Below are 26,851 nucleotides of genomic sequence, written 5' to 3' on the forward strand. Positions count from 1 at the left end.
ACATCATATGAAGGCAATCAAGATACATTTGTAAAACGAAACAAGTGATGAAAAGTTTTAATTGAGTTTGCTGTTGTTTACACAAAATGCATATTCTCTATGAACAAATTTGTAAATGACAACGAATTGTGATACACTATGATTATATATTTTTGTGAAGGACAACCCCCCCCCCTACACACTCACACATACACATTGAGAAAATGAAACACCATATATCTTTAGTTAAGTGAACAAATTGAAGGCTGTTCTTATAAATGTACGACGACTAAATTCTGTTGCTAATACGGAAGCAAAGCGAAATTGTTTCCAACCAAAGGACCCATTTGTCTTACTTTTAAAATGCATTAATTATGTTATTAATTAATCTTGTTAAAATTGATCGAGGTTTTAAAATAATAATATATCTGAACCGTATCCTGTGGCTTAGAGTTACATAATTCTGCAGCTTGTTAATTAACACTATGAATTAAGCCTAATCTTATCAAATCCCAACACATATGTGTTACTACATGTACGTATAATCGGTATCGCTCTCTTATTCACAATTACAATTAATCATTCACAGAGATGTATAATTGTGAGGATTTAAATCCGTGTCTTCAAAAGAAATTGGATTTTAAATTGAATCAGTCATGCAGTCGTGACGTTTGGGCTACGACCCGTACATTATGGCCAATGATCCAACAACATACATGTATGTCACGGCGGAGAGGATCTCTTCATTGAAGTGTACAGGTACCGGGTATTTAAAAAGTCCTGGCGATATAAAACATAAATAAACAAACCCGCATACAATCACAGAGGGCAACCTGCGGTATTTAGAATTCTTTCGATTGATTTTGCATTGGAATAAATCTTGATGTTAACGAAACAGGTCAGTTATCATTCTTTAAAAGATTATTTTTATTCTTGGATATTTATGCTACGTTTGGATTTTTTTATGTAACTGATTTCGAAATTTACATGTTGCAATCTATCATACTATCATGATTATATTCTAGAGTTTTGAATTGAAAAAAAAAAAGATTAATAATTTATTGAGAGACAGACAGACAAACAAACACAGAGAGAGAGAGAGAGAGAGAGAGAGAGAGAGAGAGAGAGAGAGAGGGGTTGATCACATTGACTTGTATTGATGATTGGCAGATAAATATCTGTACATAAATACAGATGTATGTACAGCGTACATGTACATGTATGTCTATCTGTACGTATATTGTTCTATTCACTGAACGAGGGTCGCGCTGTTTATATAGATCACGTAAACATTGAATTTAATCGGTATAAATTACCCCTCTTATCTTTAAAATAAATCGCTGATATTCTGAATAATATATGACACAATTATGCATTTATGACCACTTGCCCTATATGAACATGTAGATGTCTGTAGACAACCCTGTCTATCGGTATGGCGGTATCCACGCTGTTAATATAGAAAGCATTGCACAGCTATTTAATGAGCAGAAATTATTTGTGAATACATGCAGTTCTTTCCTTATGTAGTGATAGCCAATTTAGTGTAAAATGTCAAATCTTTTACACTCAAGGTTTTTGTTATAGCAAATTTCACATCTATTGTAATATGGAAGGCAAGTACATGTGCATAGTACTTATAATTATGTTGTGTACATGTGCACATCAATTTCTATTGTATTACATGTGGCTCTGATTTCACCAAAAAACTCGAGATTTTGCCTAAGTTTAGTCTCAAATTCTGAAAAAACTCAAATATTTGAGTATATCTTTGTATTGGGAGAGGGCGGTCTTAGTACTGGAACTTGTGCCCAATCCCATTATGAGTTATGTATATGTACGATAAAAATGTGTTCAAATCAAGTAATGTACGTAATAAATCATAATAGAATCCCTTTACCTCGTCAATATATTTAAGACCACGGTATTGATATGAAGAAATATCCCTTAATGTAAATAAATTGAAAGGATATATTATATATACCGTGTTATTAATATGTATTATACATGTTTAGAAATTCCCTTGTGTAGTACCAAATATTGCACCAGGTTCCTTTTAGTTGTGAGAATATATTGAATTAATCGACTTTCGAAATTTATGAAAATATCACGACTGATTTAATTATCAATCATTATCAATAAGCTCTATAAAATTTCCGGAGTTAATATCCATCCAACAATAAAACGCGATGAAATTTTGATATGAGACGAATCTACCTCGTATAAAAGGAATTAGGCCCAACTGACCAAAGCGTCATATGAATCCATTTTCCCCAGTCATGCATATCTCATGAGGGGATACAAGCTGAATGGATGGTGAAAATTTTCAATTAACAAAAATCGATATTGTGTGCTTTTAATCATGGACATTTAAAAGTTTACAAATAGCTAAAAGAAGCTAGGAAAAAAGAAAGAATGTGTGTTTTATTATCCAATAATATCACCAGACACTGTTAAGATATTGTTGCCGATACCCTGTAAATTAATAGATGTAATTTATGTGTTTAAATAAAATAACTCATGCAAACCCCAAGTGAATCATGTTTAATGAATACTAGTAATAGCAGAATGACAGAACACTACCAGGTATAGCAGAAAATATAAATGGTTGTTTCTAGAAGAATTAAAATACCCTGGACTCAGCACAAATACTTTAACCTAGTGTCAACACAGAAATAAATAGAGAATCGAACATTTTGCAAAATCAATGCCCTAGACCTAAAAAAAGATCGCTAAGAGAAAAAATATTTTTTTCACATCATATCGAAACTGCCTATAATGACCAAGGCAACGAGAGAGAGAGAGAGAGAGAGAGAGAGAGAGAGAGAGAGAGAGAGAGAGAGAGAGAGAGAGAGAGAGAGAGAGAGAGAGAGAGAGAGAGAGTGTGTGTTTGCATTGATTTTGAGAGAGATGGTAATACAATTATTAATATTTTGTTTATATTTTTAAGCAATAAGGGGAAATACACTTACCTGAAAAGTTCTGCCACAATCGTGCTCATTTAGCCTCTGTTTAATGTTGGCAATTCAATTAGTGGATTGCATGCGAATAGGTTTTAAGCTTCAGAATGCCATCGACTCACCTTCATGTCCTTCTCCCACGTAAATAGTGAGAAATGGGGAAAAGCATTTGTTAAGAAGTTCACTAGGTTGTTACATACGCGTGATCAACCAATCTTTCAAGAAGTCCTTAAAGCGTGCTAAACTTAGAAGATTTTAAAACGTGACTAAAACAACTTTAATAATAATTTCAAAAGAAAAATCTTTAAAACTGATTTTCTAGCTTAAGATAATTTATATATTTTATTCTTTAACAGAACAGAAGACGAGAAGAATCCGTCCCATATATCATACATGTATCGACTGCGATTGGATTGGCGGACCATTAATTATAAAATTGTAGATGTCAACGGTATTCAACACAGGTCTCGGCCATTTGGCTGGAAGTAAAATAGAAATCCTGATCAGCTGCACCAATTTGGCGGATCTGGACGATTTCACGAAGTCCGACCCGATGTGTGTGCTGTTTGTCCGACAGTTCGGACAGTGGAAGGAGTATGACAGAACAGAGGCAATTAGAAACACACTGAACCCTCAGGTAGGACTACCAAGTTATATAATTCTGAAATAACTTATTCGATCATCATTTATGCAAACCAAGTTTTATTCGTGGCGATTTCATTTCGCGTTTAACAAGTATTGCGGTAACTTTTTCTGTTGATATTCTAATTTTTTAGACAGATACTGTATTCTTATTTGCGATGAGAAATGTTCGCTACGACGAAGCCCAAAAGACTTTCAATTTCGATAAAATTTTCTAGCAAGCAAATAATTGGTTTAAAAGATATTTCTCAAAAAATCTCAAACATGTTATTTAACATAACAGACATTTGTCGAATTTTGATAGTTTTTTTTATATAGAAATTTATAGAAAATTCATGGGCAATGATTTCTGTTAATAAAACGTGTAACCTTGCTAAGAACAATTTATTAGAACATTCTTTTAGATATTCAAACGTAACTAAAATTTTGATATTTGTTGTTTTTTTTTTTAAGTTTGTTAAAAGCTTTGTTTTGGAGTTTGAGCCTGGTATGAACCAACAACTGATGTTTTCTGTGTACGATATTGACAGCAGGTATGTACTCTCTCTCTCTCTCTCTCTCTCTCTCTCTCTCTCTCTCTCTCTCTCTCTCTCTCTCTCTCTCTCTCTAAAAAAGTATATAGTACAGCTGTTTTCAATTGATATTTATCTTTTATTTACATGTACGGTAGCCCAAATCCAAAAACAAATTAGATTTAAGTGTCAATGGTTATCATAATAACAAGGATCCTTGATACAAATACATGTTTGTCCATAAAAATTCACACCAGGTTTTCAGATCAAAGGTCTGGAACAACTTATACGTATAACAGAAAGTTTGATAAGTGGACGTAGAGCCGTTAAAAACTAGAACAAAAGATAAGGATATTAAGGGTTCAATATACTGTTGCTTATGTATCTATGTTCTATGTATTATCATCATATTAATGCATATATGTAGAAAAGAATTGTAAATTGTAGAAGATAGCACAATGAACCAACGATTTAATCTATAACGTTTTTGCCCTCTAGGCTCTTCAGTGCATGGGTTTTTAAAATGTAACATAAACAACAAATGTATAATATATGTATATACAAACATGTATATCGATCTTGTAGATCCCAGGACCTTAAACACCACGACTATGTAGGAGCCGTAGAGGACCACCTTCATAACCTCATTGATGGGGACCAGCTAATCAAAACCACCAATAAAAATCTCCGAGTTCCGGGTTCGTGAGATTAACGATGCATGGGACATAATTTGGATTTGATTTGAATTTCTATTAGAAATCCGGTTAAAAAAGATGTAATGAAAGGCGTGATGTTCGGTGACCTGTTTCATTATTCTCTCCATAGTATTTTCCAAATCGTGATGTAGATAAAATTGAATAATGATATTTATTTAAAGGTTGAAATCTATTAGGCATGAAAACTAACGTCTGCCGTTTGATGTTATTAAAAAAAACCTTGAAATCTACAAAAGTAAATTGTGCATGTATATCTCATTTGCAATCAATTCAAATATCCTGAAAGTTTGATTTAATCGAAAATGTGATCTGCGCACATTCTCCCCCATATGATGAAATACGTACTTTAGTAAAGGTATTTTTTATTCACAAAAGTCTCTAAAAAAATTACACACACTACACGTCAATGCAGTCTGATTTTTCCAAAGTTTAGAAATAACTATATATATATATATATATATATATATATATATATATATATATATATATATATATATATATATATATATATATATATATATATATATATATGGTCATCAAAGCTAATATGTTAATAAAATAAAATGTAAATTACAGGTCATGCCAAAAGTAGAGGTCTAATCAGCATTACGACCGAAGTCATGAAGGAGTCTCGGAATAAAGTGTCCGTACATGTCGGGGGCCACAAACTGGACAAAAAAGGTGTACTGTCCCTAAATAAGGTAAAGTTTATACGAGAAATCTCTTTCATTGTACATATAGAAGCCTTTTAAAACATTTTGTAAGGCTTTAATTAGCATCTATAAAAAGATACATCTACATGTAATTATATAGCAGTGACATTTATAGTTTTTTTCATTTTATCTCGTAATAGTGAAGCTTATATAACACATCTAATGTAAATATTGAAGGTATTAGAACCATTTTAACAAGACCTTGGACTTTCGGTAGGATGTGACTATCTTTTTCTTGCGTCAAAACAAGTTAATACATGTATGACGCTGGATTCAAGTGAAAACACAGATTGCGTAGTCTTAGCTCAAAAGCCAGACACATCTTGTTGATTTCAAAGAGCCATGGCTGAGTGGCTAACAATGAAATAGACAGGCCTACGTCACATTGCTGTTTGACACGACTACCCAAAGTCCAAGCTATAGTTAAAATGGTTCTAAAGATCTGAAATATTGTCGTTGTAGCCGGACTCCTTCTTCCAAATTTCCCGGTGCATAGACGGTATGACGGGGACGACTTACCACCCCGTGTATCGAACAGAAACCGCCCTCAAATCGACCAGCCCCAGGTACAATGTAGCGATATTCTCTTAATTCTCCCCCTTTTTTCACAGTAATTGATCGCTTCTTTAACTAACGGGTCCAATAGTCAACAATTTTTTTAACCCGTTTGCTATGATCACAAAGCACATCTTCCAATTAGTAAAGCTGCGTTTCTTTAAATTATTCCCTCTTTTAACATAACGTCGCATCTTTTACAGACCTGATTAAACATATATTCTTCTTCTATTTGAAAGGTTCCTGTTGGCCAATAGGATTTTAAAATTCTCTTGTATTTTGCTGTTATATACTTTTGGTCAGACTTGTAAATATGACATTTGGGTTTTATACTTTTGTAGATGGCGACCGTTTGAGATAAACCTTCAACCTTTGTGCAATAGTGATTGGGATAGGGGAATTCAGTTCTCTGTCTGGCATTTTAGGTAACCAAAAAAAGACTGCATGTTTCAGAAATGTGTATTTTTCGTTTCATTTGAAAGTCAACCCAACTTATAAAATTTAGGGATGTCAATGAATACTCAAACATTCACTGCTTGGTCATGCCCTCAGATAAAAAAAAAATACACACACAAAAAAGAAAGATTATGTAAATAATAGGAAAGTATACAATACAAAAGACACAAAAGAGACAGCTAAAAATATATGATAAAAATATATATTCAATAAAAATCAAAAATAAATATTGCGATAAAATGAAACTTTTTAAATACAAATGGAAAATTGTACATATAAAAATTTAAAAAAAATATAACAATTAAAGGAAATTTTTAAAATACAAGAAAAAAAAAAAAAAAAAAGAAACGTTCAAAATACAAATGGAAAATTATAATAAAAATGAAAATCTTAGTTTACATTATAAATGTACATTTTACGATTCAAACTGAATTTAAACAATACAAACATAAAAATGTACAATACAAATGAACATTTTTACAATACAGTTGGAACATCACACATTACAATTATATACAATGCAAATAGAAAATTTAAAACTTAATTGTTCCATTTTTAAGTAAAATATTTCAATATTGAAACATATTTTGGACAGTGGCAATGATTATCACATGATTGGACGCAAAAACACGACCCTGAGAGAAATGAGCAAAGAAGAAGGGTGAGTATGCGTCACAATAAAAAGGTTTCCTGTGCCACTCTCTACTGTAAATTCCTTATTTTACGCGAGTACTTAATTCCGCGATTAAACGCTTTTTCATCAAATCGCGAGAATATTAAATCCCGAATGCCGAAATGTTATCATACTTTCATGTAGTTTACATATGCTTAATATTTAAAAGCGAGATTTTGAAACTCGCGAAACGGGTTTCTCGCGATTTTACGCAGATATTAATTCCTCGCATTTAATAAGGAATTAACAGTATTCAACAATGACTGTAAATTCAATGTATTTCTGATTTTATTGATGAATTTGTTAAAAGTATAAAAAAAAAACCACGTCAGCGAACATTTACATTTTTTAGGAATGGAAGTTTCATTCAGATTTACCTTTCAAGTCCAAAGAAAGAAACTAAAAATAAAAAGAATACCGTATCCGGATCCCTTAGGTTCTTCCAGTTCAAGTATGGTCATTCGATTTTTCGTTATAATACATGTAATAAAAAAACCCATTGATTCTATATAGTTACTATACAAGTGGCTTAACTAGTTGATATACATTATCAATGACTGTAATGAAGGTTTGTTGTTTCGTTTTAGAATAGATATGCAATATTCCCTGTTTGACTTCATAAGAGGGGGGCTGCAAATCCAACCCGTAGTTGCAATAGATTTCACGGTGAGACGATTTTCAAAATCCAGCTTTGTTATATGATTAAACGATTTGAATATTAAAACTATAGTAAACCTTTTAACCAACAGATGTGCAAATATTATTTCAGGCTTCCAATGGTGCAATTGATGAAGAGTTATCACTCCACTGTGTTAACAACACGAGAGTAAGTATTGGTATACAATCGTATAAGAGATAACAAACTTAAAAAAACCCAGAACTACCCCCTTGTTTTTAAGACTGTTGCTTTTCGAAGATTTAAGCAAAATTGTCTTGCTGGGGTAAATATATAGATACAAGCTTATCTTTTAAATATATGAAGACGTTAGATATACATACATGTATTAGAAACAGGACATCTGGTTTAAAATTATATTCTAATTTCCATGATTTATATTTAATCAAATTGCTTACAAAGCTATTTCCGTAAGAATAAGAATATAACGAAATTGAAATCAAGATATCAAAGGTACAAATATAACATTAAATAAAGAATACTTTTAAGTAATTTTCACGTCATCTTAAAAAAGGACTTAATGAATCATTGTTCTGGCGAATAATTGCAAACTATTGTTTATTTAAATTGAAAGATTGAAAGGCCAACAAATCTTTGTAAAAATGAAATTGAAATTAAAAGACAACAATGACAAATAATGCTACATTAGCTATTATAATTGGGGTAAATAAGAAAACCTGTAAAAATTAAATTATGTCAATAAAGTCTGTACTTTAAAAACTCCACTTTTATATTTAAATTTTACCTAGATATTAAAAAAGATAGTCTTACCCGATGAAGTTTATGTGATAAATTGATATGTTTTCTCCGATCGTGATTAATCCTTTTGACCAATGAGAAGTTAGAGGTCATGAAAAGTAAAAGTGTATGGATATGCTATTCAGTATTCTTCTATCATTGAATTTTTCAGGAGAACCAATACATGGATGCCATGGACACTCTGGGTGCCATGATATCTCAGTATAGCTCAGAACAACAGATAGCATTGTACGGCTTTGGAGCTAAGTGGAAACACAAAAAGAAAGTGTCCCACTGTTTCCCTCTCGTTAAAGAAGTTTTTGTCAAAGGAATCAAGGTATTGTTCTAGAACCATGAATTATATACTCAGTTTATAATATATTTTGAAAGTTAAAACTCGGCCTTTGTAAGAACATAAAAAGAATACTTTATTTATCTATTTCCACGTCGGTAATCGAATTTCGTTCAGAAAAAAAGTTCTGGAGCTTGATTTGTAGGCAGATCTTTGGAGACAAAACTGTGTTTAAAATGCTATGTGGAAAGACAAAAGGACAGCAGATTTTTATTTCGTGTCCAAAAAGTATAAATTGCCAAAAAAAATTTGCAGCGTGCTTTAGATATCGATAAACATTATATGTTGAATACAATAAGTTTAAAGAATGAAAATTATCAGAGAATATTATCGCAAAAAAAATCTGAAATATCTGTCGATCGTTTTAAACATCAATTGTTGTTTTCAAAATATCTTAAAGATCACAAAGATGCTAATATATAAAATGTTTAATTATATTTAAAACAGAGTGCCATCGGTCAGTACGAGGACGTTCTTCCTTCACTGCACTTTTCGGGCCCCACTCAGTTGGCTCCTATGTTAGAGAAGGCAGCCGCTTTAGCAGAATCTCAGAATATGTCTCAAAACAAGCAGGTGTACACTGTGTTACTGGTGATTACAGTAAGTATTAAAAGAATGATTCTGTATTATTCTAATAATATACGATATGTTAAGAGTATATTGATATTTGATAAGTTAAAAACTTTAACAACTTTATATCAAAATTTAGAGGAATTAGCGTTTATTATTTTTGTATACTGTGGTATCATTAATATTCAAGGGTATCAATTTTCGTGGATTAAGTGAAAATCACAGTTTCAAGGATAGGTAAATTCGTTGCCAAAAACCCTATCAATACGAATTTTTAATAGAAATTACACTTCGATGAACATTTAATTTCGTGGATCATCTAAACAACGAAATCCACGAAAATTAGTATTCAACGAATATTGATGAAACCAAAGTATCATAGCATGTCAATCAGATTCAGAAGCCTTGTGCATTTTTATTGCCAACTGTCAGAACCAGTTTACTTCACCTTGTTCTATAAACCCCAAGTTTTGATAAAAAAAGTATAAAAAATATGCTATGAAACATTTGTAACAGCAAGTCTAATGCTCTTGCTTAACATATTCAAAATAGAAGAAAACTTTGTTCTGCATCATGATGAAAAAAAATGTTTCACGTTCGTGATCAAAATTGCAGTCAATGATGTTTCATGTAGATTAACAATCGAAGAAACGAACATTTTAAACCTTTATTTATCAAGGGTTTCTGTTGTTGTCATACTGATAATATTCTCTCTGTCATACTTATCAAGGATGGTGTCATCAATGATATCAATAGAACTCTAAGGAGGCTTATCGCCATCAGTCATCTGCCCTTGTCTGTTGTATTCATTGGTGTTGGTCCAGCGGACTTCACTCTCATGGTAAGAGATTCTTATATTTATGAATCGTGTTTTTTTCTTCAAAGTGTTAAGAATTGTTCTCTATTGAAGTTCTTCTCAATGTGGACACTATTTCAGAATAAAAAAAAATGTTTTTCTGTCAAATGTAGGTAACGACGTATCTAAAGACTGCTCAATCCAATACTGTAAATTCCTTATATTACGCGAGTACTTAAATCTGCGATCCCGCTGGTTTGTATCAAATTGCGAAAATATAAAATCGTGAACGCTGAGCATTCTCCTTATTTCTTTTAGTTTTCAACTCTCAGAAAATAATGGCAAGATTTTAAAATCCGCGAGGGATTCTTCTCGCGATTTTACGCGGATATTAATTCCTCGCATTTAATTAGGAATTTACAGTATTACCCGGTAAATTGCTGTGGCATATAAAGTAGTGCAATACACTACCACCGTAATAGTTCTCCTTTTTTGATCAAGTATTCGTGTACTTTGCAGGAACAATTTCATATTGGTTTAGACACACCTTTACAAAACAAGAAGACACATGAAGTAGCTGTTCGGGCAAACACACACTTTGTAGCTTTTCGCAAGGAAAATATTAACACAGGAGGAAACGCAGCCCTAGTATGTATTTCGGCAAAACGGTCGATAATTGAGGATTAAATACCATACTAAGAATAAACTCAGGTCTAATATTTTGATATAAATTTTTAGGATTTCTAGTCGAGGGGAATTAATAAACTCTTGTTAATTTGAATTTCTTTTTTGAAATTGTTAAAAATCAGATTCTTTTTTGATATGATCAATCAGTTATGAAATATTGCACAAAGATAATTTTGTCAATTCATTTGTCATCACTCCTTACCACGGGACTTACCAATGACTAATAGTATTATTATAGCTGTTTATTATATAAAATCTAAAGCAGATAATGTTTTGATGATATTACGGAATCATATGAAAGAGTTTGCGTGATTTTCTTAAAGGCAAAGGAAGCAATGGCAGCTTTATCCACTCAGATTGTTCAATACATGAAGAAAAACAACCTCATCCCAAACAAACCCAAGCTGATACGCAGTGACATACTGGAGTCTTTCAGTGATGACCAAGCTCCTAAACTACTACCGCACTCGACGTCTAGAACTAGCTTAATATCTGTCAAAACAGCAGGTACGAAATGATATAATAAGGTCATATAATCAGCATTTCTCTGAAATACACATTTACAAAATCAAATTTACTGAGTACTTTAAAGATTTTCAATTGCATGTAAAATGAATACCTCATTCCCACAATTGCATGAATTATTTTTTGATATATCAAATAAAAATAATTTAAACACTAGAACAAACTACTACCATGAAATGTCAAATTTATCTGATTTTTTTTTTAGATATTTCAATCTCGTATTTAAAGTAAAAAGTCTGAAAAGACGAACTTTAAAAGTAAAATGTTAACAATTCTTTGCAATAAATAGAACTTGATAGAAAATATATGTTGCGTTTTTTCCCCTTGTTTTAGGACCTTCTTGTCCAACCTGTGGAGCTCATATAGAACCAGGATCCCAGTTATTTAGTGACGTAATTAACACTTGTGTTACATGATAACTTAAATTCACTCTTTTATTGAATCGAAATTTTAATGTAATATAAACTTTTCATTTATAAGAACGCAATTGAAGATTTTAGATTTAAATCTTCAAATACTGAAAATAAAGACATTTTTCAATTTTTATCTTGTTGCTATTATTCTAAAATGGATGAAATTGTTCTCTGTTGGTTTTTAGCAGGACTCTGCTTAAAGCAGAGTCCTGGCTCTAGGTAGACAATTCTTCAGTGTTAATATAAATTGTACGATCAAAGAAGTAGACAAGAAACTGAATAGCGTCAAAGTGAAAGCTTCTGTTACACAAAATATTTTTACAGAGAGATATGTTTTGTCAAATGAAATGGTTATGTTTTGTTGCTAAAACAATAACAAGGAGTGTTGTTTTTGCTGTTTACTTCATGAATACGTCTTTTTACACCGAAACTATGCATTTTGGATACATACATGTACAATGTGCATGGATTTCCTGGAACTACTTTCCAAAGGATTGGTATCTGGCTGTAAATCAAAGAAATGGGATTGGGTGGGCACGCCCTTTAAAAAGTGTTTTCAAAACTCAATGCACTGCAGCTGGTGATTTTTTAAGACTGACATATTTTTGTTAATTGTAAAGGTTGTATAGGTTAATAGGTTACATTTGAAATAGCCGCTTACAAAATGTAGTCGCTCTATGATACTTTGCGGACAAGAAATAAAGAGAGATAGAAAGAGAAATCTTTACAACACTAAATGAATAAAGGTGTATCAAAGAGGTCCGCTTTCAGTACTCAAGTACTTTGACTTTTCATATCTATTTGAATAAAAAGATATCTTAATGCATTGTAGAGTACGTGTCGATAAGATCCATTGATAGCTTTTCTTTGTTATTTAAGGTCAGACGACACGTTCCTCAATTTTATATAACTTTTTCCAGGAATTTGTTGATGATTTACTACTATTTTGAATTGCTTTCTTGCAAAAAATTAGGGTTCCTTACCAGGTATTTCTGCAAAATACTAGAGTATGCAATTTCCTATATAATCTTCTTGAAAATACACTTGAATTGCTGATATAAAAATGAATACATATACAGCAAAGCAAAATTCACTATATTGGAACTATATCTGGGCCGGGGCGGTGCTTTGAACTCACGACCTCTAGAACCTATACCCTTCTGGCAGTGAGCGGCCACGGTTCTAACCACTCGGCCATCTAGACACATTACCACATACACATGTACAATTAAATTTTAATCATTTTTAAAATAATAATAACATTAATTTTTTTATTGGAACTCTTTATTACGAGGAGATACAAAAAAGATTCTCAAGGAATGTGTGTTCTGACCTTTAAATGTGTGTTTTAAATTAAATTTCAACCAGCAAATGTTGAGCGACCATCACCATCGCTATAAATATCACCGTTGTTGTAATGTGAACCAGTTCTTACTAGTAGCCATCTCCTTGATTGACATGCACTACGACAGTCCCAGTGACACTACCGTCTATTGTATCGGCTGTGTATAAATAGATCACATTGACAATATTGTTGGCAACTAAAATTTCAGTTTGGTGATATCTTGTCCCAACTTGTCGAATTGTCCAGGTAAACACATAGAGACCGGACCTTGGTGCAATGAATGTCCCAGAGTGGGGGTGAAAGGCGTTTCCGACGTTTGTTACCACCTTGTCGAAGACAATGATGTAGTGAGTAGCCGAGGACGCAGGTGCACTAGTCGATAAGTACGCATAAAAAGCAAAGCGTTCTACTGGCGGTGGTGTTGCTGCCGACTGAAGATTAAGCAAACGTTCTGTAAGAAGATAGAAATTTCACGGGTTTAAATTTTCAAATCATTCGAACGTACCTGGATGTGCAAAAAGTTTATCCTCACGACAGGTACACTTTAAAAGACACTAAACCAAAACAGGTATAAGATAATTAGATGAAAAGATGAAAAATAAAAAAGAAATTACAAACTATTGCTAAATACCGAAATACCACTGCTAGAAATGTAAGATGGTTGATTCAAATCTGTTTCCAGCTCATATGAATGCATTGCAGTGCATTCCTTTTCCTAATCTTCGCTCAACATTGCCGCGAGCTCAATAACTCTTGTTTCTAATTGAGTTATACGATCTGACTGCTTCTTCAATGTGTGTTGAAGTTCAGTAACTTGTTCTTTTGATTCTTTAGGTCTTTTTTCTAAAGAAGTTATTCGATCTTCCTGAATCCTGACAATCTTTTGGAGTTCTTCAATTTTCGTTATCGCCAATTTCAAGTCTTGGTTGCTATCCAAAGTTTCACTCATTTCCGAGAAGGCACCAAACAAGGGATTCAAAGAAAAATAAACGCACGTTAAAACCAGTGAAATGGAAGCCATTTTACGTCTAACAACAGAAATGTGTAATATGACAATAAATATGTTAACTTATCTTTCTTGAACATTGAACTTGGACAGAAATTACATATACCGATAAGAACTTGTTCTTTAATTATAAAAGATTTATCAAGCTTACTTTGCAATGCTTTTGATTTTGTTTCTTTTCTAAACAATGGTATTTGGGCCTTTTGTTTTTTAAAGTTAGTTTGAATTCATTTGATAATGCACTGTTTTGAATAAAATCATTACGTTATAACAAAATTCTGATGATAAACTTTATAATAATTTCTTTCAAATTCACACCAATTTACTGTATCCCCCTACTATGTATCGATATGTCTTTCTGTCTGTCTGTATGTATCTTCCTCTTTTATCATTAAAAACTAACTGTACTCTTTAGGTCTTTAATAATAATGCAGCCAAACAAATGCATCTCATAGATTGTTTCACTTAATTACCACATTGCTTTCATCTTTGATAACTACTTGGCATTGACGAACTATGACGCATTTGAAAATATTAGCTATGAATCTTTGAAAAGTGAAAAATTAAGACCTTCTCAATTTTCATGTTCATTTATTTCCTAATTGATTACAATTGTTATTTGTTGATATAAAAAAAAGGTTTTTGGGTTTGTTTCACAAATACAACGCTCTATATACATTTTTAAATCTTATAGTAAAAATTGCCTTGAATGTGTTAATTTCCAGTAAACATCGTGTATTTGTCGGATGCTCAAGTAAGCTTTTCTGATCACATTTTGTCTGTCGTCCGTTTGTCTATCCGTCTGCCTGTCCGTAAACTTTTCACAATTTGAACATCAAAGAATCCAATCAAACTTGGCACAAAGCACTCTTAGGCTAAGGAGATTCGAAGTTGTGAATATAAACTGAATTCATAGTTATGTTATTCATAAAGCCATTTACTTTAATTTTGAAAGTCATGACCCATGGGTGAAGGGTTCAGGACCCTTGGCTTATGTCATTATGGCAACATAGTGAGTGTATTGTAAATAATATGATTTTTACGTTTCCCAGTGTCTTTGCCTGTGATAACACTACGTATCGATTTTGTACTATAAAACCCATAACTTCAAATGACGTATAATTGAGGCGCCAGTGGGGTTTGCCTATTCATATTTAAATATTTAATCGTACAATTGCATAAAATTCAATAAATATAAGTAATAAGGAATCATTCTATGAATATTATGAGGTGATAATTTAGGTCGGGACGTGATCAATCTATCATAAAGCCCTTCGGGCTTTATTGGATTTGATCATGCCCCACCTAAATTATCACCTCATAATACTCAAAGAATGATTCCGTATTCCTTAAATATTTTTCTCTGTACCTTCACAGAATTGGTAGAAAAACTAAAAGCATTGCCATTATGTTCATGATGACCTGTTCTTAGATTTTGAATGAAAATCAATGCCCAATGAATCAATGGTCAAGGATTCACGTTGAGGGGGAGAGGGTGAAAATATGGCAATCAGATGAACATGTATAGGTAATTTGAGTCAATTGGATAATACATTCCCGTGTGTCGTCCATGAACGATTTTACTTTTTTAACTTCATTTTAAATGCCACAAGGCAAATTGTCTCTTGGACATATTAGATGAAATAAGTGTTATACTTTAGGTAATCTATCGACTTTGATTTCCTGTGCATTGTATACTTGTAGAAATAGACTGTATGCATGTAGTGTGTAAAATAAATGAAACTTGATATTATAACAGACTGATCAATTAAGGCCTCAATGTCTTTTTTTACAGGGGAGAGGGGAGAGGGTGAAAATATGGCAATCAGATGAACATGTATAGGTAATTTGAGTCAATTGGATAATACATTCCCGTGTGTCGTCCATGAACGATTTTACTTTTTTAACTTCATTTTAAATGCCACAAGGCAAATTGTCTCTTGGACATATTAGATGAAATAAGTGTTATACTTTAGGTAATCTATCGACTTTGATTTCCTGTGCATTGTATACTTGTAGAAATAGACTGTATGCATGTAGTGTGTAAAATAAATGAAACTTGATATTATAACAGACTGATCAATTAAGGCCTCAATGTCTTTTTTTACAAAAAAAAGTTTGCAATATTTGGCATCTGGAGCGTAGTGATAACCCGAGATTCTTGCCTCTCTCCCTTTGTATGCATGAGTGTTTCTCATACATCAAATATAATTGAAAGCGGGGGTCACAGTAGTCAATTAATAGGGTTGAGACTCAAAAATTAATCTTAAATGCAAAATGACACCCTCTGACAGGTCAGTCTATACTAAGGGCTATGGTACTAAGATGACTACTTAGGCCTGTATTTCTCTTGTTTAAAGAGCGCTCTCTGGGTTTAAAGCGTAAACCGCACCAAGTTATGTTATATCGTATATAACATTAATATAATTTTAATTCATTCTGTAAATGATACAGACAGCAGAGTTGTTTAGTTTCAATATTTATTCGTAATTTTACATTAAATTCCAGCCTGCAAATGCCGAGCGTCCATCATTATCGCTTCTTATTATGCCATTATTTGAATTTGAACCAGTTCTGACCAGTACATCATCTCCCTGATTGACATGCATGACAACAGTGCCAGTGACACTACCAGACATTACATTGCCTCCTGGGTTCATATAAATCACATTGACAATATTGTTGTCAACTAAAAGTTCAGTTATGTGATGATTTGTTCCATCTTGTCGAATCGTCCAGGTAAACACATACAGACCAGACCTTGGTGCAATGAAGGTCCCAGAGTGGGGATGATACGCATTTCCGACGTTTGTTACCGCCTTGTCAAAGACAATAATGTGGTGAATAGCCGAGGACGCTGCGTCGTGATTAGACAGATAAGCATAAAATGCAACACGTTCCACTGGTACTGATGTCGGTTGAAGATTAAGCAATCGTTCTTTAAGAAGACATAAATTAAAAAGGTTTGGATGTCATATCTCGTAAATGTAAAAAAAAGTTAAACTACACTATATGTTGATTTAAAAGGCAAGTAACACAAAAATATAATATAGAAGATTTTAAAAGTTAACAAAATTAAATGATGTTTACGCACCCTTTCTAAACACTGAAATACGATTGTTAGAAGTGTCAATAGGCTGGATCGAATCTAATTCCTGCTCAATTGGATGAATTGCAATGGATTCGTTTTCTTCTCTCAACTTTGACTCGAGTTCAATTACCCGTGTCTCTAACTGGGTTATACGACCGCAATGGTTTTTGAGAATGCGTTGTAGTTCAATCACTTGTTCTGCTAGTTCTCGCACCTTAACACACTGCATGCGCAGAACTTTGAATTTCAACACATTTTCCGGCTATAATCCTCCTTTGATTATTTTCTTTATATTAAATGTACATCCCCTCTTTATGTTTCTGCCTGCCTATCTGTCTGTCTGACCGTCCGTTTATCTGTACATTCAACTGTCTGTATATTGTGTGTCTATCTGTTTCTTTTTTCTTTTGCATTAAAACGAATTGTGCTCTAATCTTAAGAAGGCAATTATGTACAAACTGAGCGTAATTTCATTTTAATTACCTTTTTAAGTTTTTTAATATGACGTAGACAAGAACTCTTTTACATGTTAAAGTAACGCAGCCAAATTAATTGATCACGAACAAATATTATTATGCTTAATAATCAAAGTACTATCATCGTTTGCTACGAACTATTGCAGTGCGCATCTCAGTATAAAATGTCCTCAAGCTTGAAGTGAATTCCAACTCATACGGCGATTTCTCCAGGGGCGAAAAAGCCAGCTTAGGTTTAGTACCAGTAACACTGCTGTCTACTCCGGTCCGTTATATGGATGCATATGTATCACATGGGCGACCTTGTTGTCAAAAACAAGTTCAGCTTTTTGATACCTTGATCCCCATTGTCGAATCGTCCAGGTAAACACACAGAGCCCAGATCTTGGTGTTATGAATGTACCGAGGTTGGAATGATAGCCATTCCCAACGTTAGTTACCACCTTGTCAAAGGCAATAATGTAGTGAACAGCTGAGTACGCAGGGACATTAGTTGACAAATATGCATGAACTGCAACAGGTTCCATTGGTGCTATTGGTTAACAAATGTTAAAAAAGAATTAGTAAAACGTAATGGAATGTAAATTCAAAAAGGGCTTAACTAGCTATTTGTTCAAGTATCCCAGCTTAAAGGATTTTTTTTTTCAAACAGAAAATGCCACATTATTTTACACTTACCAATTCTAACTATTGAGAACTCATTTGATTTGTAGAACTGCCTGTAGGTTGTTTCTGATTTGCCAGAAGCTCACGTGCATGCTTTTCATAAGTGACGTTTTCTTCTTTCAACATTGTCTCAAGTTTTTTTTTTAATGTCATTGAATGTTGATCTTTATTACATATCTGACCTATTTACAAATATCTAATTTTATCAAGCTGTTAACTTTAAATTCTTACAATATAGTGTGTTAAAAAAAACTCAATTGTTTATTGTTAGAATTGGTAATGCTTATCATCTTAAACATCATTCTTTTGATCTACTCTTACATTGTATATTTACCAATTTGCATAGCTTCGTACTTAATTAAAAGGCGTACAACAATACTTGATGTACATGTATAATTATTCTAGCCAAAACTTCCCGAGCCCATCCAGTGTGGCAAGATAGTTTGTTTACATGGAAGTTAAACATTTGCGTGTATAAAAATTTATCCTCGGGTCTTTTAACTTCTTTGGAAACAACATCAATCAAAAAATTAAAAAGGCATCGTATTTTTACGAAAATAGGACGATAAGACATCTAACATTGTAATCATATTTTTAACAGCACCTGTTGCAGTTAAAAATGACAAAAATCTTCCGATGAAAATGGGATTATTATGTCTCAGGCATGTTTTGACGTGAACCTTGGAGGAAGTACATATATATGTAATGACAATGAAAAGGGTCGGTTTGGCTCACCCGAACTTTGTCTTATTTTAGCATTTCAAAATGATATAGTGGTGAATTGTTGGCCATTATCTCTGTTATCTTTGAGGTGTTCATTAAACGGATACCAGGGGAAAAATAGTATCTTGTATTTTTCTCGAAGGTTCACGTCAAAAGATGGCTGACACAAAATAATCCCAATTTCATATTTGGATTTCTTTCGTTTTAGTTTGCAATGGAGGCTAATTTTTATGAATATAAACTCACAATGTTAGATGTCTGATTGTTTTTTGTTTTTTTTGTGTGTGTGTGTGTGTGTGTGTGTGTGTGTGTGTGTGTGTGTGTGTGTGTTATAAAACGAGGATATTTATCCGATGCATGTTATATCCGGATGACAGTAAACAGACTCGGGGATCACTTTTTTAAGCATACGTATAAACAAATACCAATATTAAATTGAATTTTATTAGACACAGTTTTATTTATTTATAATTTTATCCAGGCGAGCATTACTGCCTCCAAGGTTGTCAATGCTCCAACAAATTATTGATGCATTAAACATCTTGATATTATTTAAACATTCTGATGATAAAGTAAAATATTATTTTCTGTTTGAGTACTCTCAGTACTTTGATGATTTTCCTTATTAGCTGCTAGCTTCTACGGGCTGATGTGGTTGCTGTTAGTGGCTGGGTTGTTTTAGTGAAACGGTAAAAAAATGTTTTGATTGCGAAAAGAGTATTTAAGAGCTTACGATTGCTCTTAATTTAATTAACAAAACTTACAATTTAATTATTACTGACTGGCCTCTCTAATCAACAATCTACTCCTCCTGTGTTTGAATTTTAAAATCTGGATATAAAATTTTCAATTTATTGTAGTATAAATTGCAATTAAATCTAATCATGATAATGATAAAAAGACTCCATATCATGTTGCGTAAACAATTTAAAATATCTCCCACTGATTGCGTTCATGTCAGGTTTAAGCATGATACATGGAATAAATGTTTTATTACAAATATTGTCTAATCAGTTTATACTAAATTTACGATGTAACCTTTTATCCAAACTTATTGACAACCTTCACGCTCATTCTCTCTCTCTCTCTCTCTCTCTCTCTCTCTCTCATATGAAACATGAGCCATCTCATGTGTGAATTTTGATGTTTATTTATTTAAGAATTTACATCAACAGCCATCCGGCAAACGATGATCGACCCGTGGCAGCGCTAATAATGTCTCCAGCAGATGTAATCCCAGTTCTAACGAGTACATCATCGCCCTGGTTGACTTGAACAACGACAGTGCCAGTGACACCACCGTCTATTGTGTTTACTGGGTTCAGGTAGATCGAATTGACGACAATGTTGTCAACCAGAAGCTCAGTTGTATGATAATTTGCTCCATATAGTCTAATTGTCCAGGTAAACACATAGAGACCGGACCTTGGTGCAATGAATGTCCCAGAGTGGGGGTGATAGGCATTTCCGACGTTTGTTATCACCTTATCAAAGGCAAGGATATGATAAGCACTCGATGCAGGGATAGTAGTGGAAAAATAAGCATAAAATGCAACGCTTTCCGCCGGTACTGTTGTTGGTTGGAGAAGTAATCGCCCTATGAGAAATGAATTATGAGAAAGTTAAATTATGAATGATGTTAGCTACTGAATTTTAAAAAAAAGTTTAAAAAAAGCATTTAAATTATTTTAAAGGTTATTTTGAGATGTGAAATGGTTATATAAAGTTAAAAAGGTGACTAAATATATTTTGGAAACAAGTTGTAGTAGTCAGGGATGTGTGTCTTCGGATAACTGTCACTATTATGTTATCCATTCATATTTAGCACTCTCACTTCTGATTATCTCCTCTTCTGATTAATTCCTCATAAGATCTATCACCTATATTTGGGAAATTTTGTTGATCTGTAAAAAATTGTCTATATTGTGTTTTCTAAAATGTTACCCTTTTGCATTCTGCAAATTTCAATGATTTTCAGGTGTTGAGATCCCCTATGCAGGTGTGCGATTCATTTAAATAAAAAGGCCACATGCATATTGCAGCTTTACGTGTCGTGTAGTACTCTATTTTCTGTTATCTCTCATTTGCTTATTTTTCATCTCGTATATGTTATGGTAAAAACAGCCTTTCATTTGCAGTCTAACTTCTGAGATCCATAAAATTTTTTCATGAATTTAAGCAACACACGCAAGCTTTCAAATACACAATTCTTAAATTTATGACAAAGGATACAAATAATACATATTTTATCATAAAAATGACATTATATCGTTTTTCATTCAATGGATATGTAAATAAAATCAATATACCTTAATATTATGTTAAAAATTAAATGATGATTTAAATGTACCTTTTCTAACCAGTTTCGGTTTAGCACTTAAGTTGATTTTATTGGATTCACTCATTGGTTCGGGATCGATGTTTTTAATTGGTCCATTTTCCTCAGTGGTTAATATTGTCTCAAAATCCTGGATCCGTGCCTCCAATTTGGTAATTTGGTCACTTTGGTGTTTAATAGTATTTTGTAAGTCGGTCAACGCCAGATTACTGGACTCTCTGGATTGCATTTCTAACATGGCAATGCGATCGTTTTGAATCTTGACTGTCTTCTGCAGCTCTTCAATTTTTTTCAATGCCAACTTCCATTCGGGGTTGTCATTCAAAATTTCAGAGGTTTCGGCAAATGATTGAGTGAAACAATTCAAAATCAAAAACACGTATGAAACAATTAGAGGTAAATACGCCATTTTAACTATGTCTGAATATAAAACGTTGAACGCACACTTATCGTGCTGCTTATCTTTAACATTGTTCTTGTAAAGGATCTCACTTAATTTGTGATAAAGACAACGAATGTATAGAGTTTACGACATTAATCAGCACATGTATGAGGGGTATTGTGTTGTTTTTTATGTATGCTAGCAAATGAAACTCAAATAAGGTTCACTGAATACATTTTATCACAAGTTATCACAATTTTTTTAAAAGCAGCTATGATATATTTTATAGAGATATATATTAATTAGTTACACGTTATTAAACTCACACTCGTTGAAATACATCTAACAGAAAAAGAAATTTTTTGTCATACATTAGCAGCCAATTAGAACACTATTCGCTAACTATTTACTCATTACTCACTATTCAGAAAGCATTCTGAGGTCGGTTTTTTTTCAGATTACTGTGAAATCATTAAAATTCGTGGGGGCGAATTTTCGTGGATTGCTTAAATTTTACAGGTTCGAGGGGACGTAATTTTGTGTATTTTCGTATACATACGAAAGGATTATGACTTTATAGCCCTAGTTTATTAGTTCGTGGGTGTGTATTTTCGTGGATAAGAGGTAGCCACGAATTCCACGAAAATTGAGCCACCACGAAATCTAATGATTCCACAGTATCATAAATATTCTAAAAAGTCTTACTTAAAAATCCATATTTACTGGCGTAATTTATCGAAAGAAACAATTAAAAAACAGAACTATGATAAAGAAATGAGCAAATTATGTTGTACTGTATGTCTCACTCATTTGCTTCATTTAATTAAAATCAAAATTTACGAAACATGGCTATCTGCTATATTGAAACACCTTTTTGACCTAATTGATCAATTTAAAGTCGTTTTTGAAAAGTCAGCATATTTTTGTAAGACTTAGCGCACCCTTTTCTATTAATACTAACTTTGCTAGAACAAATTATAACCATTTGTCTCAGGCTTTTTTCCTTCTAAATTAAAACTATAAAACAATTATGAATCGACCATTAAATTTATTGCCATTTTGACCTGAATAATGTCATTTCGTGAAGTCAGTATATTCCTTCAAACTAAACTTATCAGGATTGAAACAAACCCGTTGCTGAAGCAAACAGTTTTTTCCTCTCTTCTTCCTTTTTAAGAAATATAAGGGGAAAAATACAAAATCTGGATATCCGCCTTTTTAAATAGCCATTTTGACCTAATAAACGCCATTTTTGTTATGGCCAGCATGTTTCTTCGGACTCGTGGTTAAGAATAACTCTGATGAACTGAATTATAATCGTTTTGTCTCATACGTTTTCTCATTTCAAAAACTTTAATTAATTTTTTTTTTCATTTCAAAAGTTACAAAAACTGGTTGTCTGCCCTTTTGAATCGTCAGATTGACCTAATTAACGTTATTTTCTTGAAATATCGCATATTTATATATGGACGCAGCATAATATGATAAAATACTATGCTGATCAAATTAAATTTTTGATTGGGTGTCCTTATTTGTTGTTTCCATTGAAGTGACTTAAGAGTGGCTCGTTGCTATTTTGAAATGCCATGTTGATTTTCTTCACGCAATTTTACGACGGCCGAATAAGTTTTTTCCAAACTGAGCACACTTTAAATTACGTTAAAACCCATGCCTCAGATCACCGTATAATAACAATTTGTTGCTGAAACATATACATTTTAGAGCCTTTTTATAATATCAGGACCATATCATATTAGATGTTTTACGATGAAAAAATCACGAACATTTATTGGAAAATAGCTCAACGAACTCACATAAGAATAGAGTAAAATCGCATACTTCGAAATTTAAATAGACATGCTTAACACCTACTTTATAAGATATCAATATACCCAGTGTCTGTGGCTTAAAACTTGGCCTCTTATATCTTAATATAAGAAAAATAATCATTGTTAGCGATATATAGGAGTAAAAAAAAGTGCATAAAATAATGTTTGTGTAACAATGCTTAACGTATTAATGAAAATGTTAATTTAAACGAAAATGAACTACGTCTGTATATAAATTACAAGGCATTTCATCTTTTTTAGTAACATGGTAAACGTGCTTGCAGATAAGGAAAGTTCTTCAATTGTTGTAGATTGTGAAAGTAGCACACAAAAATATTATTTTCTAAAATACCAATCTAAATTCAAACATAAGATAGTAATTCAATTTTTTTTAACTGGCGTTTTTAAAAGAAAATTTCTGAAAAATCTTAACTCTATTTATTTTACAACGATTGATAAGCAAGTTCTTCAACTTATATTAATATCTCTCGTTGGCACGAATGTTAGCGCGAGGGGGTCATTGGTGTGGGAAGAAGCCGGAGTACCCGTACTGTAAAGAAAATTTTACAATAGACACCGCGTGTTTTGTAATACCTTAAGGACAATTGTGCTTCTTTGTAAGTATACAATCGATTGTGTACAGTCGAAATATAATATCATATAGTTCAATGTAATTAAAGTTGGTTATAATAAATTAGCCGTAATAAGATTCAAATACTCTAAACGTATTATATTAATTATATACGATATTTGACGGAAATCATTTTTCAACTTGAAAGTGGGGATTCGAATTAGCGTTTTTGTAAATGTGCCTATTCTTATTTATATATACATGTATGGTAATTGGCGATGTAATTGTTTCCTCCAATAACGCTAATAAACATACATCGCTATAAATGTATTACATTTACAGTAACCCCCATAGCCATATAGGTCTTCACGGATGCACGCTATCGTTTTATTACTTAATAACACACGTCCATCCGAACCCACACACCATCAGGATGTAATGAGTGTCTACATTATTATCGGATAAATCACCAATGCACATTTTTCAGAATGATGTCCGAAGAAGAAACCCGATTTACATACTAACACTTGTTTAACCATTTTGTATTTTTATATAAGATCCACCGGCAGATAGTTATTTGCCTTCAACTATAGTTCAATCACCACACAAAGAACTATATATGATGTTAGTCAAATTTGGCCCCCAAAATTCGATATTTTTAAAATGATTCAGGTACATTACTTTTTTGTGTTATTTTATAAAAGAGTTGACATGAAATATGTTTTTCACTAATTCATTTGATTTATATGCACTCACTGGCAGTATTTGACGTCAGAAGTGACGCTATTTTTATAATTCAACCAAAATCAATCAAAAATTGATATTTTTCTTATCTTTTTTCGCATGGGAAATATAGAGCGACTCTTTGAACAAAAACGAACTTTTTGTCACTTATAAGTATTGGAGAGATACATCTTTAGTGAAAATATTTTGTTTGTTCAAGCAGTCGCTCAATGTTTCCTTAAAGAAAAACTGCCTCAAAACAAGCCGTTTTATGCTACAAATGAGAAAATGGCAGAAAAGGTAAACTTTATGATGTCATATTTTTAAATTGTTGGCATTAAAATCAAAATGAAAATTATGAAAAAATTTGAAATATATATTTGTACAAATGTAACAAAGAATTACAGTAAAATGACAATGTTCATTTTAGGGGGCCATTTTAGGTTCAAACCATATATAGTCCTTTATATCTTTTTGTCCTGTATACCTATCTAATGATATCATGGATAGAATCTTCTTTTGACCAAGTATATGTTGCATTGTTAACATTAATATCTTTCTTACTGACAATGTTGGGAATACATTATGCAAGTATATTTTGCATTGTTTACATTAAAATCTTCCATTCGGACAATATTGGAAATACATAACGTTATCATTTATATCACTATGAACGTAGGGATGATATATTGCTTTCATATTATTTAAATTGATTGCAACTTATGACCTTATATTTAGGAGTTTAAAACGATAGTTTTAAATTGACCAAAAACATCCTTTCTATTATGGTGGTATGGGATATCTGTAGATATGTATGTGGATAAAAGTACATTATAATCAAAATACTTTGACCGGTTAAACAAATTTGAAATTTTAATTTTATTTTTTACCCAAAAATACCCACATTTTTGATAATTTGGAAAGATAAAAATAAGAAAATCCCTGCGAAATTCGAATTCATGCATGTAACTCACTGATCAGTAGTTAACCCTCCAACCCAGTGCGCTAGGCTTTTAGATGACAAATGTGGAAAAGAAACTGTTTATTGAATTGTACTTGATTCTACTGTTTAGTTCGATATATAAGGGTCACATTATGGACGTGTCTTATAACACCATAAAAATGGTGTAATTTAGTCATAGTTCAACATTTTTGCACTATTCTATCACCATAAAAGAAAATCCAGTGACAAGAAAATAATTATTAAGACTTGTTAGCTGAAATCCGAGTTGAATTTTGTAATCGTTTCTTTTAGTTTTGTAAATGTTTGATAAGTTAGTCTCCAACATTATTTTTCAACATTGCTGCTATACTATAGGACGGCGATACGGTAAAAAAAGACGTGGATGCAAAACGAACAACTTATTTTTAAAAACATGCTAAAATACGAAAGAGACTCACAAAAACAAAATCATAAGTCTCTTTTTCAAGAAAAATCACATTTCCGAAGTTTACAGAGTAAAATTACCCAATTGAGGTTTTATACGGGTTTTGTTTTCTCCAGGGTAGGATTTCCCCTGATACCTTTTTGCACGACTCCTTGCGTTCATTCAGAGCATGACTGTTGGTATTGATTCGGTGTCTGTTGGTTTTGGAAAAGAAACAGTAGATTTTGTTTCGTATTTTAGCATCTTTTTGAAAATAAGTTGTTTGTTTTGCGTGAAAGTCTTTTTTACCTTTTCCGCCACCCATACTATACGTGATAATTCTTTCCAATACATAATCTTTCAATATCATA

General features: G+C 32.4%; 1 protein-coding gene across 1 annotated transcript; it reads left to right on the forward strand.

Moving 5' to 3' along the window:
* Positions 1 to 637: 637 nt before the first annotated feature.
* On the forward strand, positions 638 to 12,053 carry LOC105328206 (copine-9). Its single transcript, XM_034479283.2, has 17 exons — positions 638 to 877; positions 3,296 to 3,576; positions 4,035 to 4,114; positions 4,679 to 4,791; positions 5,386 to 5,510; positions 5,985 to 6,088; positions 6,419 to 6,502; positions 7,129 to 7,194; positions 7,559 to 7,657; positions 7,794 to 7,872; positions 7,976 to 8,032; positions 8,793 to 8,957; positions 9,420 to 9,572; positions 10,273 to 10,383; positions 10,858 to 10,986; positions 11,349 to 11,532; positions 11,884 to 12,053. Exons 2-17 carry the CDS (start codon positions 3,382 to 3,384, stop codon positions 11,964 to 11,966), a joined length of 1,827 nt encoding a protein of 608 aa, XP_034335174.2. The 5' UTR covers positions 638 to 877; positions 3,296 to 3,381; the 3' UTR covers positions 11,967 to 12,053.
* Positions 12,054 to 26,851: the final 14,798 nt, after the last annotated feature.

The sequence above is a fragment of the Magallana gigas genome, chromosome 9, assembly GCF_963853765.1.
Source record: "Magallana gigas chromosome 9, xbMagGiga1.1, whole genome shotgun sequence".
NCBI lineage: Eukaryota > Metazoa > Mollusca > Bivalvia > Ostreida > Ostreidae > Magallana > Magallana gigas.

What these genes read in the sequence shown, in the direction of transcription:
- LOC105328206 (XM_034479283.2), top strand. Translation starts at nt 3,382, where the DNA reads ATGTCAACGGTATTCAACACAGGTCTCGGCCATTTGGCTGGAAGTAAA. An exon ending in GTGTACGATATTGACAGCAG is followed by an intron (nt 4,115 to 4,678) that starts GTATGTACTCTC and finishes TCGATCTTGTAG; the next exon opens with ATCCCAGGACCTTAAACACC. An exon ending in CTCAAATCGACCAGCCCCAG is followed by an intron (nt 6,089 to 6,418) that starts GTACAATGTAGC and finishes ATACTTTTGTAG; the next exon opens with ATGGCGACCGTTTGAGATAA.